General features: G+C 60.6%; 2 protein-coding genes across 2 annotated transcripts; both read left to right on the plus strand.

Annotated features, from left to right (window-relative positions):
• The first annotated feature begins 772 nt into the window (after positions 1–772).
• Positions 773–2430, plus strand: TMEM276 (transmembrane protein 276). The gene is made up of 3 exons (XM_028093490.2): positions 773–1002; positions 1143–1418; positions 1625–2430. Exons 2-3 carry the CDS (start codon positions 1326–1328, stop codon positions 2108–2110), a joined length of 579 nt encoding a protein of 192 aa, XP_027949291.1. The 5' UTR covers positions 773–1002; positions 1143–1325; the 3' UTR covers positions 2111–2430.
• A 944-nt stretch (positions 2431–3374) lies between these two features.
• ZFTRAF1 (zinc finger TRAF-type and ring finger containing 1) lies at positions 3375–18338 on the plus strand. Its single transcript, XM_028093491.2, has 4 exons — positions 3375–3942; positions 12636–12874; positions 13587–13798; positions 15397–18338. The coding sequence occupies exons 1-4, from the start codon at positions 3583–3585 to the stop codon at positions 15786–15788; spliced, it is 1203 nt and encodes a 400-aa protein (XP_027949292.2). The 5' UTR covers positions 3375–3582; the 3' UTR covers positions 15789–18338.
• Positions 18339–18900: the final 562 nt, after the last annotated feature.

Genomic DNA, 18900 nt, shown 5'->3' on the forward strand with positions numbered 1-18900 from the left:
AAAGGGGGTGCCAGGAACAGGAGCCCCCCGGGCCCCACGCGGACACCTGCCCCGCGCCTCCCACCCCTACTTCACTGAGACCCCAGGTTGAGAACGCTCACGGCCTCCACACACCACCTCCTCGGAATCCTTCCCAGCCTTCCGCGGAGGACCCTATCGCCCTCGCCCCTTAGAGCCCACAGCTGGTAGGAGGCCAAGCGCCCATCCTCACATTACCACGCTCCTCATAGCCCCGCCCAGCTGCGCCCAGACCCCTCCTCCCATCTCAGCCCTGCCCAGACCCCTATCACAGCCCCGCCCCCTGCAACGGCCCCTTCCCTCCCAGCTCCGCCCAGACCACCCCTCCCCTCTCAGCCCCGCCCAACAGCCCCTCCCATCACAGCCCCGCCCAGTCCCGCGGCCTGTATCATCCCCTTCCCTCCCAGCTACGCCCAGACCCCCCTCATAGCCCCGCCCAGACCCCTTCACAGCCCCGCCCCCTGCGACAGTCTCTTCCCTCCCAACTCCGCGCAGTCCCGCCCAGACCCACTCCCCTCTCAGCCCCGCCCACGACCTTCACAGCTCCGCCCTCAACCCGCCCCTTTTACTGGCCCTTCCCTTCACAGCCCCTCCCCTCGCCACAGATCCCTCCAAACCACTTGGGTATCATACCGCAATCGTGGGACAGAGCTCCCTCCTCCTCGTACCCTCTCCGCCTTCACAACCTTGTCTGGCTCTCCTAGAACGCCCCCTTCCCCAGGCCCCGCCCTCCCACCGCTCTAGCCTCCGCTCCTCTCGTTGGTTCGCGTCCGGCCAATGTTGGCTGGGCTGAAGGGGGAGACCCGGCAGCGTACCGCGAGCGAGCGAGCGAGCGGGCGATCGGCGGGCGGCGGGGTGGGCGACTGCGGCCTACAGCTCGCCTCTGCGTCGGGGCCTCGCAGCTCAGCCGCCGCTGAGGGCCTGCGCTGTAGCTCCTTCCAGGCCAGGTTCCGAAGACGGCGCCTCCCGGAGCGCAGGAACCAGGTCGAGTGGGCCTGCGCGCGACTCTCCCCGAGGCCCGGCACCCCCACTTGGATTCCAGGGCCCCAGAACTCACGCCCACCCAGGTCAGGTTCGCTTTCTCCTTTCTTTTCCCGGCCTAACTAGGTTCCTCTTCCCCACAGCTGCGTCCCAGGGCTCCGGAAAGTTTCGAATGAGCCTATCCCAACACTTAGAAATGGGGCTCTGGAACCTGGGAGTCCAGGAGAGTCGCCTTTAGGGCTCCTGGTCGCCGGCTTCTGCGTTTTCTTCCTCTCCAAAGTTTTGAATCCCCTTCCTGTTTCACATTCCCTACCACCCGAGGTGCCATGGCCCCCAAGCCTTGGAGTGAGTGGAGCACGACCCTGTCCCACCTGGCACTGGGAGTGGTGTCTCTGCATGCAGCCGTGCGCACTGCCCAGGTGAGTACACCGGGAGGGGGCAGGGATGTGTCCCGCTCCCAAACTGCAAGGATCTGCATCAGGTCCAGTTACCCCGATCACAGAGAGGGTGGCGGGAGGTTGAATCTGAAGCCCAGGGTTGCATGAGACCCCCAGACCTTTCCCTGCTTAAAGGAAGGTCCTGGCCTCTTTTTTCCCCACACCTCCTCCTATCTTTGTGCTGACAGGCAAGTCGAGGGGCCGCTGCTGGCTTCCTGCTCCAGGCCTTGGCCTCTGCCACCATGCTGGCCCCAGGGCTGGGCACAGATGAAGACTGTCTTGCTGGAGCCTGGGTGGCCACTGTCATTGGCCTGCCCCTTCTGGCCTTCGATTTCCACTGGGTGAATGGGGACCGCTCCTCTGCCAACCTGCTCCTGGGAGGAGGGATGGTGCTGGCAGTGGCCGGTGACCACCTTGGTGCTGAGGGCCGCTCTGTGGCTAGTCAGGCAGTGGTGCTGGTGGTTGCAGTAACCATCCTCATTGTGGCCGTTTTCACAGCCAACACTTACGGAATGTGGGGGGGCGCAATGTTGGGTGCTGCAGGCCTCCTGAGCCGGCTAGAGGAAGAGAGACTGCTGCTGCTACCAAAGGAGGACGTCTGTCGCTGGGCCTTGGCTGCAGGCAGTTGGGCCTACCACCAAGCCCTGCACACACAGCGCCTGCAGTGGGAGTGATGTTTGGAGACAGCAAGGTGGGGCTTCTGCCCTGGCTACACCTCCCCCTCCCACAGGCCTGTTCCTGTGGGCCTCCTCCCCTAGGACGGACTCTCTTGCCTCCCAAAGGGAGCTTGCTGCAGGGTGATGGATGCCTTGGTCAGGGTGCTCAGGTGCCTGAATCTGGGCACTGTCCCTCTGGCTGAGTGTGGGCACTCGCCTAGACCAGAATGAAGGAGATGGGGCCCCAGGCACATGTTGGGGCCTGATGCTGGTCGGGCCGTGGTTTTGGGTCCAGAGAGAGGCTTGGTCTCCAATAAACCTTAGGGATACAGCAGGAATATGGAATCTGCCCATTCTTGAAAGGGATCGAGGGGTCCTCCGCTGAGCTTTCTAAAGCTCCAGCGCAGCAACTGGTTTCCTTGTGTAAAAAAAGGGATGTCCTGAAACTAGCCCTGGGGCCTCACTCAGCCTGACCTCCTAATGGCACCCTTGTCAGGAGGGCCCCTAGACTGAGAAGACCTAGTCCTGGACCCTGTGACATACTGGAGCTCTGAATATCCTTGTACAGCCTGGCAGGTGGCCCTCCAGGACAGTGACCTTCACCGGCTGCCGGCTGGGGTGGGGACAGGGGAGGACTGTCCTATACCTGTATTACAGCTGTCCAGAAATTAACATTCCCTCTCAGAGCTGACTTGACATGTACTCATTTGTCCTCGGGCCTGTGCAAGGCAAGTCCTGATTTTCCAAGACCCTCACTTTCCACAGTGGACCCCTCTTCAGTTTCCAACCCCGGGATTAATGGTTTAAATTCGGGGTCCGGAGCCCTTTCTCGGGGAGTACCTATGCTTGGGTGCTGTGGAAGCACACCTGGTCCCACACAAGAGGGACAGGAGTGGCCGGCAGGGTTTCTCTCCCCGGCGTGCACGCAGACCTGAGTGTTGGGAGGACAAAGGCGCAAGCACAGCCCGACGTGGGGGGGCCCAGGAATGCCCACCATCCGAGTGGCCTTCGGCTTGTGGGCCGCACCCTAGACGGACCGGAAGCGGCGCGCACGCCCCCAACCCCAGGATTTCCCCGCCCCGGGCGCGCGCGCCCCTCCGCAAGTTGCCCTGGGCCCCGCCCCCTTCCTGCCCACTTTCTGCAGGGGCGGGCCCTTGGGCGTCCTTGCGTGCCCATTGGGTCTGACGGACGTACCGTCTAGCCCTGAGTGGTGCTCCCATTGGTCCCACACAGTCACGTGACTGGGAGACCGAGGGGGCGGTGGCGGCGGCAGGGGGAGCGCGCAGCGAAAACAAAGATGGCGGCCGCGCCGGGGTCGGTGGCCGCGGCAGCTTCGGGGCGACGGGCGGGCCGGACCCACTGAGGCGGCGGCGCAGGGAGCGGGGTTGCGGGGTCGCGGCGGCAGCGAGAGGGCGGCGGGAGCGCGCGGCGCCCCTAACCTCCAGCCGCGGGTGCGCGCCGGCACCCGCCCGCCGGGCCGACCGGCCGTGATGTCCGGCGCGGAGGAGGCCGGCGGGGGCGGGCCGGCCGCAGGGCCCGCCGGCGCCGTGCCGGCTGGGGCCGGGGTCGGGGCCGGGCCGGGGGCGGCCGCGGGGCCGGCGGCGGTAGCGGCGCTGGGCGAGGCGGCGGGGCCCGGGCTCCCGGACGAGGCGGGCCTGGCCGGCGCCCGGCAGCTGCAGGAGGCGGCCGGCGACCCAGACGCGCCGCCCAAGAAGCGGCTGCGGGCGGCCGAGGCAGCCGAGGCGGCGGCGGCGGCGGCGGCGGCGGGCAGCGGGAAGCTGGAGGAGCGGCTCTACTCGGTGCTGTGCTGCACCGTCTGCCTGGACCTGCCTAAGGCCTCCGTGTACCAGGTAGGGCCGCCGGCCCGACCCCGACCCAGCCCGGCTCCAGCCCCGCCGCGGCCGTCCCCCTCCCCCCCCACCTCGGGCACCGCGTGCCCTCGGAAGCCAGGTCTGAGCTCCGGGGCCCAGTAGTCGGGACTCCTGGCGTCTGTTCGGAAGCTCTTGATTCTCTTCCTCTCGGGACTTTGTTTCCTACTCATAATCAGTTTCTTGTTCTGACTTCCCTTGTTTCTTGATTCGAATCTTTTCGCTTCTTTATTTTTCAGCGTTCCCCGCTGCCCCACCTCAACACTCCCCAGCCCACCCTTTCAAGTTGACCCCCAAGAAAGCTGGTAACAAAGGCCCCCGCACACTCCTCAGCGCCGGCTCCCCTCATTCTTGAGCTCCCTGGACTCGGGAGACCCGGGTGTTTCCTCTTCACTCACGCCCTTATTCTCTATTTTTTTTTTAGCAGCCACACCCCCGAAAGCTGTCTTCAAGCTTCTCTTGTATATCTTCTATCTCCCAATTGAAAGAATTCTCGTTCCCTTTTATTTGGGAACAACCCTGAAAGGATAGGGTCATCTCTTTTCCGTCTTCTCTCCCTTCCCCTCATTCCCGGTCTGGATGAACCAGCTGCATGAAGCCCCAGTCTGGGTCCCTTCTCTGTTCCCAGCCTGACCTCGTGCTCTGCTTTCTAGACATGCTACGCCCTAAGTTAGACTCCCACCCCATCCCGCCGTACCCACACCACGCCTGGCTTCTTAGGCTACCAGCACTCCAGGAAATGTGTCCACCCTCCTTTTTCCATGTGAGGCTCCTGAATGGTGGCTGGACTCAGTCCTTAGCCAGCCACGGCCATCAGAGAGGGCCCTTGGCCCAGGTAGGTCTTACATGTGCACCACATAGCAGCAGGGGCCACACTCTGGCCCAGGTCAGTTTGCAGTGTGCTGCCTTCTTTGTTCACCTGTCTCTCTCCACCTCAACACCTCCTCCCCACCTCTGACTTTGATACCCCTTCTTCCAAGAACCTCTTTGAGGAATGGAACAGGTTCTCTATCATCTTTCTTAGCACTTGCAGGAGCTGGTCATAGCTGATGGGGCCTTGTTTTCCTGCTGTTACTCAAACTGGGGGCCATGGGTGAGAGGATCATTTTTGTAGAAAGCAGCACAAGGCTAATCTGGGTTGCCATTTCCCCAGTCTCTAGATCTCCAAGTTCTTTCCTGCTTTGGCGTGAGGTAGCTTTTAGGAGGACCCTGGTGTGCAGAGAGGAAAGAGAAGGCATTGGCAGGGAAGTGGGTTGAGTTTTTTGGGTGGAGGGTACTGCCTCTCAGCCTATCCTGGCGAGAGGCCCTAGCTCAGGAATACCATAGGTCTTCTGACCCAATTGGGGGAGTGCTTCCCATAGCCCCTCAGCCTTGGGGGTACCCTTTAGAGTTGGGCGCTCTCCAGCCCCTTTTTCCCTTGCCCATGATCTTTTGATCCTTTCAGGTGTAGGAATTCTTCCTTCCTTGGGTCTTAGATGAGAGCTCTAAAAAGCCAAGCCACCAGTGGTTTGGAGGGAGGGTCCCAGGGGAATTTGGGGGGGTCTCTCGTCCTGTGAGTGGGCTAGACCTGGACCTGGCATGATGACGTAACAGGCCACATGGTGCTTCCTGGTCCACTCAGCACAGACCCAAAGCTCTGCCTCTGGCCAGAACCACTGTGCTGGGGCCTGTGAGCCTGGCTGGTTCAAACCAGCCCACGCTGTGCTGGGAGCTGAGCTCTGTCCTGGGCGGGCTGGAGGCAGGCAGATAAGCAGCTGTGACAGAGACAGTGAAGGAGCTGAAACAACCCTGACCTGTGGCCCTCCCCATGGCCTAATGGGCTGTGCTGAGCAGCTTCCCTGGAAACGGCCTGCTAAGCAAGGAGAGCCCATGATGCTAAAGCTGTAGGCTCTGGTACTGGTCCTCCTGCTCCACCTCCATTCTTCCCAAGTGACAGGCGGGCCTTGATAGTGAGTTGTTTTCCTCTCATCTCTGGAGGCCTGGAGAAAGCTCTAGAACATATCAGTAGCAGAGCTCTGGACTCTAGAAAGTTTGACTAGAGTCCTTCCATGGGTTAGCACTTGCTTTGGCTGCTGGAAGCCGTGCCGTGGGTGGGGGCACACCTTGCTTGGATGCGTAGCCGTGCCCACGAGGGGCCCGAGGGATGAGCCAGAGGAAGGAGGGAAGGTTTCTTGGTGGCTCCCTACTGCATACGACCCTGGATGGGGACATTGAGGGTGGTGGTTGGGATGGGCCTAGAGACCTGTGTCATTGCCTCGTCCCATCTGAGTTGGGTTTACTCCCAGGAGGATTTGGTAATGAATGGCCTAGGCCCTACACACATTGTCTCGAAACAGGCAGACACACAGCTTTCTGTGTGTCCCTGGTTGGGGCCCACTACTGGCCATCACCTCTTGGCCTGGGCTCAGCCCCTTCATTTTTTTTTTTTTTAAAGTGTACAGCAATATTTTTGTTTTTAAAGACATTATTTATTTATTTGAGAGAGAATGAGAGATAGCACGAGAGGGGGGAGGGCCAGAGGGAGAAGCAGACTCCCCGCCGAGCAGGGAGCCCGATGCGGGACTCGATCCTGGGACTCCAGGATCATGACCCGAGCCCAAGGCAGTCGCTTAACCGACTGAGCCACCCAGGCGCCCCGCCCCTTCATTTTTGAGGGCCTTCTTTGGTGAGCCGTGTTGACTGGCCGCTTCTGGCGGCCGCTCTGGGGCCTGTGGTGTGTTCCATTCTCTGTTCCTACCAGCAGCATTTCCCCTGACCCCACCAGGACACGCGGCTTGTGTCTGGGGATTGTCTCAAATGGTGCCCAGCTCTGGGGCGAGGAGAGTAGCCAGGGGCCATGGTGAGCCCTGTGCGCTGTGCCTGGCTGAGTCTGGGGGGGACAGCTCCGTGGGCCCCTGGAGTTGGCTGAGTGCATGGTAACTTGAGAGCTTGCCCTGTGGCCACCAGACCCCACCTCCATGCCACAGGGGAGTGGTGGTGGCGGCGGGCAGAGCTCACTTCCAGCAGACTTACCCCCCTGTTTCTGAGTCTGAGCCCCTGGCCCCACACAGCTGGCTGTCCCACGCATCGAGCACGTCAAGCCACACACACCTGGGCTGGGACTTGCTTTGGTGTAAGAGCAAGGCACTCATGCAAATGGTTTTCACCACGGCCTACTTTAAGTTAGGTCAGGTCAGGGACGGGGTGGGTACAACAGGTGCCGGCTTTGATGTTCTTTGTGCGGGTGTTGGGTGTGGCCTTGGTGACCGGCCCTACAGGGTATGGGGCCACCTTCCAGAGTCCCAGGCAGCCACTGGGGCAGGCAGCGGGGGGCAGGAGGGCTGGAGTTGGAGCAGGGATACTCATGCAGGGTGGGCAACAGGGCATCTGCCGTAGATGCAGAACTGTATAGCACCAGGGCAGTGTGACCTGCCCCCCACGCCCCCCGCCCTGCGTGTCTGAGTGCCTTTTCTGGAGGAAACAGCCTTGGTGGTGCCTGGAACATTGAAACTACAGCCTGATCTTCCTGGGCTCCCCCCGAAGCCTTTCACACAAGGCCCAGTGTGTTGTCTGTGTGATATACCTGGTAGGACCCTGTTGACATCAGCTGAGGCCCTGAGCTGTGGACCCGCATCTGGAGGGAGGGGCCACCTAGCTCCACCACCCCTCACCACACTCTCAGCCAGAAGAGTTCCTGTGACCCCCCCCCTCAGGAAGGAGTAGTCGGGGGTGTCACAGGATGTGGCCCCCGAGTGGCTTTGTGGCCTACCAGCAGCACACCCCCTCCTCCCACCTGTTGCTCCTGTGCCCCTTCTGCCTGGGTGCCCTCTCCCCACTCCTGCTTTTCTTCTGGGGCCCCACAGAGGCAGTGGCCATCCTCTCTCCCTGCGACAGGACGCTTGTCCTCACTTGACTGGGGCACCTGCCAGTTTCTGCCCTGTGGGAGGGCTGGGTATGTCTTCCTGTGCCTCTCACCCCTAAGGTCTGTCTCCACCAGGACTCGGCTCAGGCCCTGGCAGGGGAAACTGGTTACGTGATTGGCAGTCATATTGGTAAAAGGCCTAGGAAGCAGAGGTGGGCCCATGTTTGCCCAGGCCCCAGCCAGTGTGGTCACAGGCCTTGGGGAGCCCCCAGTGGTTGTCAGCATGCCTGGTACTGCAGGCTCTGTTCAAAGTGATGTTTAGGGAATCCCCCATGAGGCTGCCCATCCAGCTGGCCTGGAATTGTCTTCCCTAGCTCCTGGCTCATGCTTTGAGGTAAAAAAGGTGGCAGAATAGAGCTCCAAAACAAGAGCATAGAGAGGAGAAAGTTTCTGAACTCTGGCTACATGAGAACCTGTATTTTTTTGTGGTGGTTACTTGTCATTTGAGTTGCCTTTCAATCCGGAGTATCTACATTCTGAACAAGAACCTGGTTATGGGAATGACTGGTTCCCACCCGAGTCCTAACTCTTGTGTGATATTGGGAGCTGTTGGTCCAGGACTTCAGACCCAAAACCTGGTGGAGTGTTAGAGTCCTGGCTGTAAAGCTGCATTCCTTGGACACAGTGAGATCTCTTCTTAGTTCCCTTGAATAAAGAAATTGAGACCTCAGGCCAAACATCAGGGACATAGGGTGCCCTGCAGCCCTGTTGAGCATGGTGAGAGGGACCTCCAGCTGGGCTGAGCAGCAGTTTTGGGGTTAGTGCCCTTAGCTGTCCTTTGGAGGGTGGGCTGCTCACATGGGCCTAGGTGCCAAGCCTTCCTGGAGCCCCCAGTGTTTGAGGGGACCATGTACTCCAGGCTTAAAAGAGGGCCTAAAAGGCCTATTGACCAAGGCTTGGTTTCCAGGAGTTGGGGGGTGGTATTTTCTAAGGTCCCTTTACAGCCCAAGGCCTGGAGTCAGGGCTCCTCCTCATGAGTTTGGACGGTAGAATCAGCTTCCCCTTAGCCCCGGGGGGAAGCTGGCCTGGGTGCACATGGGCTGCCTGTGGCCTGTAGAGGGAGAGGTTGCTGGGTGGTGTCCTGAGAGGGCAGGTACGAATGTCCGCTCCTGGGCTGTTTGCAGAGGGGCTTGGGGGATATTGCTGCAGCTTGGGTGGGGTTGGGGCCTCCTGGGGTGAGGGAGGAGCTTTTGCTGAAATCACGTGCTTGTGCCAGGAGTCCTTTCTGAGGCTCTCCAGGTGGGGGCCATGTGAGGGGCTGGCCAGGCTCTGCTGTGTGATGGCCATGGTGGGTGTTTCTTCTGTTCCTGTCATGTGCTGGGGGCTGAGCCATGCTGTCATACATGTCTCACCCCATCTCTCAGCACATGATGAGGCCAGTCCTGTCTTTGTCACTTTTTGTGCCTGAGGACAGTGAGGCCCCAAGAAGAAAGCAGCAAGCCCAGGGTCATGCTGCTGATGACCTGTAGGTTAGAGATTGAGCCAGCATCTGTCCTGGGAAGCCCTACAATGTTCTGAATTGGGGTGCCCCTCTCCCTGCCCCTCCAACCAGCAGGATCTTCCTGGCAGCCTGGGTGGGCGCTGCAGGAGCTGCTTCTTGGGATACCCAGGCTCTTGGGGGCTTGGCTCTAGCATGTGGAGTGGGGCACTCTGGCCTGCCTTAGCTGTCCATTGGAGGCTTGGCCTGCAGCTGGCATTGTGCAGAGCCCTCTGGGAGCCAGGTTCCAGCTGGGCAAGTCAGGGTAGGTACAGTCCAGCCTGGCTGCTGAGGAGGCTAAGTCTGCGTTACCAATTGGCCAGGCCTGCATGTGGAGTTGGAGTCTTGCTCAGGAGGTCGAGGAGGACCTGGATAGCGGGGAGGGCTCTGGAGCATGGTGATCCACCCTGCTGTGGACAGACCACCTGGGCTGGATGTCATCTGGGCCCAGACCAGCCACCTGGTTTTTACCGAAGAACACCCCTTGGGTAACTGGTGAGATGCTGGCTGCATGTGGATGTCAGCTTGTCCCTTGGCTGGGCCAGTAGCACTCTGCAGCATCTTGCTGGCTCACTGTCTTCCGTCTCACAACTGAGCTGTTGGGGCCTAAGGGGCAGTGACCCTACCTCTCCCCAGAGGAGGGCAAGGGTCAGTACTGCTTCTCCTAAGCCTGTGTTGCATCTAAAAACTCCAGGAGGAAGGGGGTGAGAGCTAGCTTGGATGTTCCTGCAGCCCACAGGCTCTAGAAGAGACCTGCCAGGAGGGGTATGCAGGTCCGCTCTGCACCAGAGCAGTGGGCTTTCAGGGCAGTGCTGGGAGGTAGGTGTCATATACTTGGCAACCTTGGTGTTCCTCAGGAGGCTCTAGACTCCATCCAAGTCTCTCACCCTTAGCCCCACACCCTGGCTGCGCCACCTTGAGATAGAAGAGAAGCCAGGTGGGTTCTGTTGCTGTTCTGCTCAGGCAAGTGGTGCCTGCGGAGCTGGGCCCTGCCCAGGTAGCCTCTCACCAGAAGGCATCGAGAACCAGAGTCTGTGGTGTGGGGGGGCTCCCAGAGTTGGCATCCTGCAGGCCCTGGAGGTGAAGGGCCTTGGTGTCCAGCCAGGCCCTCGGAGGTGCCAGGCAGTGGTTGTGGCTTCACTTCCAGGGGGCACCCTGAAGTTTCCTCCTCCCACGACTAAGGGTTAGCCTGAACACCGTCCTTCTATGCCTCTGCAAGCTGCAACAGTCTTCTCTCCGGGGCTATGGTTTGGCGAAGCCAGGTCTCTGCCGGGCTCAGGCCCCTGGCGGGGGCTGTGATTAAACACATGCCCTGGGCCCTTGGTCTCTGCCTCCCGCCGGGTGGCGGGGGCCTGTGGTGTCTGTGTCCCCTGCCCTCTCTTTCACCCACCGCATCTCTGGCTTCTCCATTGACCTCTGGGGGTGGACAGGGTAGCCTGCTGCTCCCGTGAGCAGGACTCCACTCATCCCCGCTGCTTCTGAGAGTCCCCACCCCGCCAGCCCATGTGTCCAAAGCTGACACTGGCCCACCCCTGCCAGTCCCTTTTCCTCCAAACCTGAGCGCAGCCAGCTCCCCTCCCTCATCTTGCACATTTTAATTTTTGGCCTGACTTAGAAATGGAGATTTTTGGCACAAATAGTCTGTGGTGTTTGTGTGGACATGGATTCTGTGAATGAGGCCTTTGTCTCCAGCCCTCCCACCTGCACTGGTCCTTAACACGTAAGTCCCATCACTCACTAGCCCCCAGGCCTGGCACACAGGTGCCAAGAGCTCCCTCGGCCTCCCACAGCTCCTCAGCTCGGTGCGCAGACCCCTGAAATGATGGGATGGCGGCTGGTGTTGACCGAGGATCCCATGTGTGTGGGTGTGGCCAGGCCTCTACTGCACTGCAGTCCCCCCTCAGAAGTGTCCTGGACCTCGGGGGAAGCTTGTGGCCCAGTGGCTTTCTGGAGGGTTGTCCTGGCTGGGGAGCCCAGGCCGGCTGCTGGCAAGGCCTGTGATCGTGCCATCTGCCTGCTCACCCTCAGCTGGCTGCAGGAGAGTCTCCAAGTGGAAATCCAGCTACCCTCAGCAGAACCCCTACCTGCCCCCCACAGCATTCCCTCACCTCTGCCCCTGCAGGTTTTTACCAGCCAGGGCCAGGCCTGGGGAGCTGTGTTTGCCCCAAGGGGACGCTCAGCTCAAGTCTTTGCTCTTGTATCTCTGTGGGTCTCTCCTACCCCTGGAGGGCCAGGCCCACAGCCTGTGTACTTCCCTGAACGGCACCACATGGGTCCTCAGGATGTGCCTGTGGAACCAGAGGCCCACTGTCTGCGTGCACATGGACTCCCAGTACGGGCATGTTGCCCACAGCCAGTGTCTGGGCCTCAGATCTGCAGGCTCCCAAAGGAAGGGGGCCTGCCTCCTGCTGACCCGGCTCAGCAGTCTGTCCTGCTGGCAGCTCCCATTCTCTCCTCCAGCCATACACTGTGCTCACAACACCCTTGTCCCAGGCCAGCTGGGTCTCCCCACCCACCCCAGCTCTGTGCCAGCAGCCTTCAGGAAGGTCCCCGTGTGAAGCCAGCCTCACTGGGTGGGTGGCAGCTGCCTTCTCCCCTGTGCCGTCCAAGGAGGGCCGGAGTGGAGGGGCCAGGCCCCCAGCACAGGGGAGCAGTGTCTGCTCCTACTCGGCAGCTGCTGGCTAAGTGCCGCTGCTGTGCTCAGACAAGAGTCCGTGTTCCTGTAGGTGTCCTGAAGTCAGGGCCTCTGGGGGACCCGTGACACAGTCCCTGGCCCCTGGGATGGGAAAAGGCTCCAAGCCCCAGTGTGGCCAAACCAGTCACCCTTGTGGGCCTCCCTCAGTGGAGGTCTGTCACCCCTGCAAGCCACCAAGGGCTCTCTTTGAGTCACCTACCTCTCCACAGGAACCCCATTGGCTGTGTGTTTGCCATGTTCCACGGAAAAGGCCCATTCCTCCTTTTTTTTTTTTTTTTAAGATTTTATTTATTTGAGAGAGAGAGAATGAGAGATAGCACGAGAGGGAAGAGGGTCAGAGGGAGAAGCAGACTTACTGCTGAGCAGGGAGCCCGATGTAGGACTCGATCCCGGGACTCCAGGATCATGACCTGAGCCGAAGGCAGTCGCTTAACCAACTGAGCCACCCAGGCGCCCAAGGCCCGTTCCTCCTGAGCAGTGGCTCTGTTTGCCTCTCCTGGCCAGCAGGCCCTTCTGCAGCTGGAGCCGGTGGGGCAGGCTGGTGCGTGCGTGTGTGCACCTCCTGCAGGTCTGTGAGCTCATCTCCCTTTCCTTCTTCGCAGTGTACTAACGGTCACTTGATGTGCGCTGGCTGTTTTATCCACCTACTAGCAGATGCCCGGCTGAAGGAGGAGCAGGCCACATGCCCTAACTGTCGTTGTGAGATCAGTAAGAGCCTCTGCTGCCGCAACCTGGCTGTGGAGAAAGCCGTGAGCGAGCTGCCCTCCGAGTGTGGCTTCTGCCTGCGCCAGTTTCCCCGCTCCCTCCTGGAGAGGCACCAGAAAGAGGAGTGTCAGGACAGGTAACCTCCTGGGCCGGCCTGCCCGCCGGAGCTTTAACCACATGCGTGGAGCCCAGGATGGGGCTGGAGGCCACCCTGCTGCAGGCGAGGCCCCACAATGTGGGTTATTTTCGTTGGTCTTTGTTGCCCTGGCCCTGGGTTCTGCACACATAGCCCAGTGGCAATCTGGAGGGAATGGGCCAGGGTGAAGCTGCTTGGGGCCCAGGCCCTGGAGGGGAGCAGGGGTGGGCCCTGCAGAGGGCAGGGGGCTGTGATCTGGACCCAGTGGCTGTTTGGACATCACCCTGGCTCTCCAAGGTTCTCTGGCTGCATGGGGACCTCTTAGAGGCTCTCTGTCCTTGGCCAGCTCTGGGAGCTTAGCGTGAAGCTGCATGGGCACCCTAACCCAGTCCCTGCTGGCTGACCCTGCTGTCTGCCAGTGGTCAGGCCGGCGAGCCTCACATAAAGCGAAGCTGCATAGGGTCCAAGACCATGGTCAGTGGCCACTGTTGCCAAGCAAGAGAGTCCTCCCAGCAAAGGGTGTAGGTGGCATGTATATTCACAGCTCTCACGTGCTCCTTTTTTCTCAGTTTCTCCCACACACTCTGACCCCTTCCTGGGGGCTGGCACACGGTGGATATGTCCTTCAAGGCGTAATTTGTATGAGCAGGGCTGGGCAGAGCTACCTCCCACAGGGCGCAGGCTGTGACCACGGTGCTCGCCTCCTCCCCAGGGTGACCCAGTGCAAATATAAGCGCATCGGCTGCCCGTGGCATGGCCCCTTCCACGAGCTGACGGTGCATGAGGCTGCATGTGCCCACCCAACCAAGACGGGCAATGAGCTGATGGAGATCCTAGACGAGATGGACCAGAGCCACCGCAAGGAGATGCAGCTCTACAACAGCATCTTTAGCCTGCTCAGCTTTGAGAAGATCGGTTACACAGGTGAGGCGCCCTGCCACCCACTGCATGCCGCACAGGCTGGGGGTGGGGGGGGGCGGCTGGGAGCCTGGGGAGCAGTGGCTCTGAGCAGTGGGCACAGGCCATGCTGGAAGGCCAGGCTGTGGACAAGCTTTTGGTGAATGGGAGGACACCTTGGGGGAGAAGACAGGCCAGAGGCCAAGCAGGGGAGGGGCCGGGGCAGGACCCCAGGGGCACCTGCATGGCTCTCAGAGGCCCTCCCACCTGCCTCCCCTCCCTGGGCCTGCCACCCCAACAAGGTGACATCCTACTGCGTGGGGCTGCACAGGCCTTGGGACAGTCAGTGTCTAAGCAGAAGGGGGGTGTGTCTTGGAGGGCCCAGCAGCTAGGGGCCTGCCCTGCGGAGCCAAAGGCAAGAAGAGCACTCAGCACATCCGGTCCTGCCTGCAGGCAGTTACTGCAGTGGCCACGGGTCTCCTGAGGCCATCAAGAAGATGCTCAGGGGCAGGGCTCCTGAATGAGCTGAGGGTGCTCAGCTCAAAATGCAGAGCTGGGAGTGGACGCCCAGGGACGGGCAGGCTGGACCACGCTCAGGCCTCCTGGATCTCATGGGCTCGCCTGGCCACTGCCACTGCTTTTGGACATGCTGGGGAGCAGGAGCCAGGCCAGGGCCTGGTCCAGATACAGAGAACAGCAAGAAGCACCTGCTGACACTGGGGCCACTCAGGGAGACTACAGCCCTCTACTGCTCAGCCCACACCAGGCAGCCGGCTCAGAGCATCAAGGGTGGTCCCAGGCAACCAGTCACACCGTGCTGCCTGGACTAGGCCTGGCTAGGTGTGGGCCTGCACAGGCCTGAGAGCGAAGGGCCCGGCAGCCTCAGCAGCAGAAGGTCGTGGCCCCTGGTTAGTTGCAGCCTCAGCTGCCCTGGTGGGCGCCATGGCACAAACAGTCCAGGCCAGGCCTTGTGGGTCTGGGCGGGCTGAGGCATCATGATGGTGGCGGTGGCCGGGCAGGGAACCCCGTCCACACAGGAAGGACTGGCCACCTCCGTGGAGGGACTCGTGGGCCGTGGGCCCCGGGCTGTGCTGAGAGAACTGTGTGACAGCACAGGAGCCCAGCACTGGGCCACACGCCAGCGCTCTGCCTTGCGCCCCACGCAGGCTCACGTGCCACGCGCCTGCCTGCCCGCCCGCCTGCCGGCTTTTCTGGCAGCTCTGTATCAGAACCAATAAAGTGCACTTGTTCTCAGAACGCATCCTGTCTGTGTGTCTGCTTACCCACGCCCCTTGGGTGGGCCTCCCTCTGCCTGGGCTGGGCCCTGGGGGGGGCAAAGAGGGAGGCCAGCGAGGGTCGGGCCGCTCACTTCCTTCAGCCTCCGGACTCCCTGCAGCTAATGCGTGTTACTTCTGTTTGTAGTTCTTTCCCCCAAGCTTGTGTACGCCTCCATTTGCCATAATTGCGTTTGATTTGCCTTGTGACAAGTAGAGCACGCTGTGTCCTCCTGGTAAGTTGCCTTCCTCCCTGGCTGAGCCTTTATCCTCGCTCGGCCTTTGGAAGGCGCCACCCCCGGCCCTGCCCACACTGACTGCCGGCTCTTCCCGGCCTGTCTGTCTCCACAGAGGTCCAGTTTCGGCCGTACCGCACGGATGACTTCATCACGCGCCTGTACTACGAGACGCCAAGGTTCACGGTGCTGAACCAGACGTGGGTCCTGAAGGCGCGCGTGAACGACTCAGAGCGTAACCCCAACCTGTCGTGCAAGCGCACACTCTCCTTCCAGCTTCTCCTCAAGAGCAAGGTCACGGCGCCCCTGGAGTGCTCCTTCCTGCTGCTCAAGGGTCCCTATGACGATGTGAAGATCAGCCCGGTCATCTACCACTTCGTCTTCACCAACGAGAGCAACGAGACGGACTACGTGCCCCTGCCCATCGTCGACTCCGTGGAGTGCAACAAGCTGCTGGCCGCCAAGAACATCAACCTGCGGCTCTTCCTGTTCCAGATACAGAAGTAGGCGGCTCCGCTGTGCTGCCCACGCCTGCCCAGCGGTGGCTTCACCATGCTGTCTGACCTTTGAGCAACGGAGGGGAAGGAATGAATGCGAACATTGGAAAGTCTGCATGCGTGTGCGAAGGTGTGAGTGCTCACGCCTCGCGCTCTGCCCCGCCTCCCCTGTCCCAGGCACCGGAGGCTGGGCCACCTGCAGAGGAAACGGTGGCTCAGGGACACCATGGGGCTAAGCCCAGTGGCGACACCCTGGCCCCCAGTGGCGCAGTGAGGCACACCGTCTGCTCTGGGCCGTGCCCGGCCCCTGGGCCGGGCTCGGGGAGCACGCTGACTTCAGACGGCATATTTGATTGCAATTAAAAAGGCACCCTTGTTTCCTACTTTCTGTTTTGTTTGAGGGAAAGGCATAGCTGCGATTGGACATTGGGGGAGCTTTGATTTGGCCTGGGGGTCAGAGCCCAAAGGTCCTTGTTACTACATCTCCATGTACACCCCCCACCAGAGCCGGGGTCTTGCAGCGGCCCCAGCACACCCCCCACCCCACCAGCTGCCCCAGAGAGGCAGGACTTGGCCACCCAGGCTCAGCAGATGCTTCGGAATGCAGGGTGAAATTCTGTCTCTTCCCAGGAAAAAAATTAAACTCTTTACAGGTTCTTCTATAAGTTATGAAATTTAGCAAGAGAGAATCTATTTTGTGTATTCAGCCTTGAGGGCACAGCATCCCCAGCCTGTGAGGGAAGCTGTGGGTGGGGGCTGCTGGTGATAAGCTAGCCTGGCTGGGGGAGGGTTTGAGTGGGCTGGCCATCCCCCATGATGCTGGCCCTGTGTCGGGGGGGGGGGGCCCCCACAGAGGTCAGTCCTTGGGCAACCTGGTTTCTCGCTGGAGGGAGCTCTTCAAGCCTCAACTTTGCTGCCCCCGTGGCCCTGGCCTGCAGTGAGCAGTCCTCAGTGTGTGGGCCTCACAGCGGGGGAAGGAGCCCTCCCTGGAGGCCCCTGGGACCCTCAGAGCTGCTGGAAAGGGGAAAGCTTGGCCCCCCCTCCTTTGCTTAGGAGACACGGCTCTTCTGCAATAGGTTTCTGTTGCTTAAATACCAAAGAACCGTTTCCTTTGCCTCTGGCCTGGCCTACCGGATGCTTCAGAGCAGTCCCTGCCACTCCCGCCCCCCTCCTGACCTAGCCCCCCATTTCCCGGGCCCTGTAGGCTCAGCATACTGGGGAGCCCTGACAGCAAGAATGCAGAGCTGCAGGCCTGGCCTTGCTCTGTGGTCCCTCCCTCTCCCAGCCCTCAAGCTGGGAACTGAGAAATGGAGGCAGGGAGGCCTGGGGTAGAGTGGTGCCTCATCCCAGTGCTGAGCCCAGGCAGCCCTCTGAGCCAATTCTCCCCCCAGGGCAGCTGGCCTAGTTATATTGAGAAGACTGGTTAGCTTCTTGTTTCCAGCCTAGGGCACGGGGCTTATGGGGGAACCACTCCTGCAAGGCCATCTGTGCCTGGCCACTGAGGGCGCCCAGAGGTGCTATGCTTGCTTTCCTACCCTCCACAAAGATGCCACCCCAGCCCCCAGCACATCCTCGGGGCCACACCCTGGCAAGAGTCCCACTGCCCTCGAGGGCTGCCCCCCGCCCGGCAGGCCCAGAGGATGACATTCAGATAGCCATGTGCCAGGTCTCGTGAGTAGAGGGGATGGTGCTGTGTCATTGCATCTCAGCATCTCTTGGGGATGGACACCGTCTCTGTAGAGTTTCTGGATTTCAGAGGACCATGTGGTAGAGGAGCCAGGCCAGGGCAGGCTTGCCTGTGTTTGGGTGCATGTGTGAGAGATTTGAGCCAGCAAAGGGGTGGCGCCCAAAGGCTCTCCTAGCTGGGGCAGGGTGGGAGGCAGCAGATCTCTATGCAGGGCAGGTATGTGGCTGGGCCTTCTCAGCCCTGTCTCTGCAGTCCTAGGTCTATAGCAGTCCTTGGGGATGGGGGTGGCAGATGCGCTGGGCTCTGCACACCAGGGGTTCCTGGGTGCTGTGGGCATATAGCCCACTATTTCTGGCAGCCCAAGGGCATGGGGGGGCAGGGTGGCACCCACACAAGGCCTTCCTTGTAGGGTCATGTGTCTGGGGGTGCCCAAGAAGAGTGGTAACATATCCCAGCATCGCTGTCCCCAGCCCCCACCCTGTAACAGTCACCTCAGCAGCTGAGCCTTACAGCCTGGTGGAGACAGGCACCCTGGGAGATGGTGGTATGTCTCAGCCACTCCTGGGAGCTGGTGCCACAAACCTCCTGTGGCATCTCACTGGGGCGTCATTGATTTACTGGGGATGGCCCAACCATGTTGTTAGAAAGGAGAAAACACCCATGGTCTGTCTCCAGGACCCTTTGCCATCTTGGCATCCTGACCTAGAGGGAGTGGGGGAAGAACCCCGGCAGATGTGGGGGAGTCCTGGGGGCACAGACCAAGCTGGCCCCTCTACTCCGTGCCATCACCACTCCCCTACGGGCACTACATCCCTCAGTTCACCCAAGGGAGACATTTACAAAAATAATAAAAATAATTTTTTAAAGAGTAAAGCGAGAGGTGTTTTTATCACTGTGGTAAATGACTTACGTGTCACTATTGTGGTCTGTGTTCTCTTTGGATATTTTCTGTATGTAACTATAGTTTCAAAAAAATTCCAAACCATGTTTTGTCTGTGTTTCCTTATGTGAGAAGCCAGCCTCATGGATGCGTTTCCCTGGGCTCTGCTAGCATCCTGGACAGGAGTCAGGAGCTGCCCCCACTGGGCCCCCCACCCCACGGCCCCTGCTCAGTACTGCCCCATGTACACGTCTTTGCCCGATTGGTGGGAAGACTGAGGCATAGCAAAGTGGGGTCCTCTCTGGCTGTCTCGCGAATGCCGAATGCTCCCAGCAGCTCTGGGGAGACTCCCTCCGCCCTTGGCCTGTTGAGCTGAGCCCGTCTCTACTTCCATGGCCGTGCTCTCCCACCCCTGCCCCATCTCCACCTTGCCCCTCACTGTGCTGCTCACACTCCACCAGCAGGCCCTCCAAGCAGCCCTTTCAGTTTCAGGGCCTTCCTGTTCTGCTCCCCATGCCCAGACCAAACTAGGGACCTGCAGAGCACTTCATCCTT

The sequence above is a fragment of the Eumetopias jubatus genome, unplaced genomic scaffold, assembly GCF_037043125.1.
Source record: "Eumetopias jubatus isolate StellerSeaLion01/CBP00866 unplaced genomic scaffold, mEumJub1_p1.0 scaffold_4, whole genome shotgun sequence".
Lineage (NCBI taxonomy): Eukaryota > Metazoa > Chordata > Mammalia > Carnivora > Otariidae > Eumetopias > Eumetopias jubatus.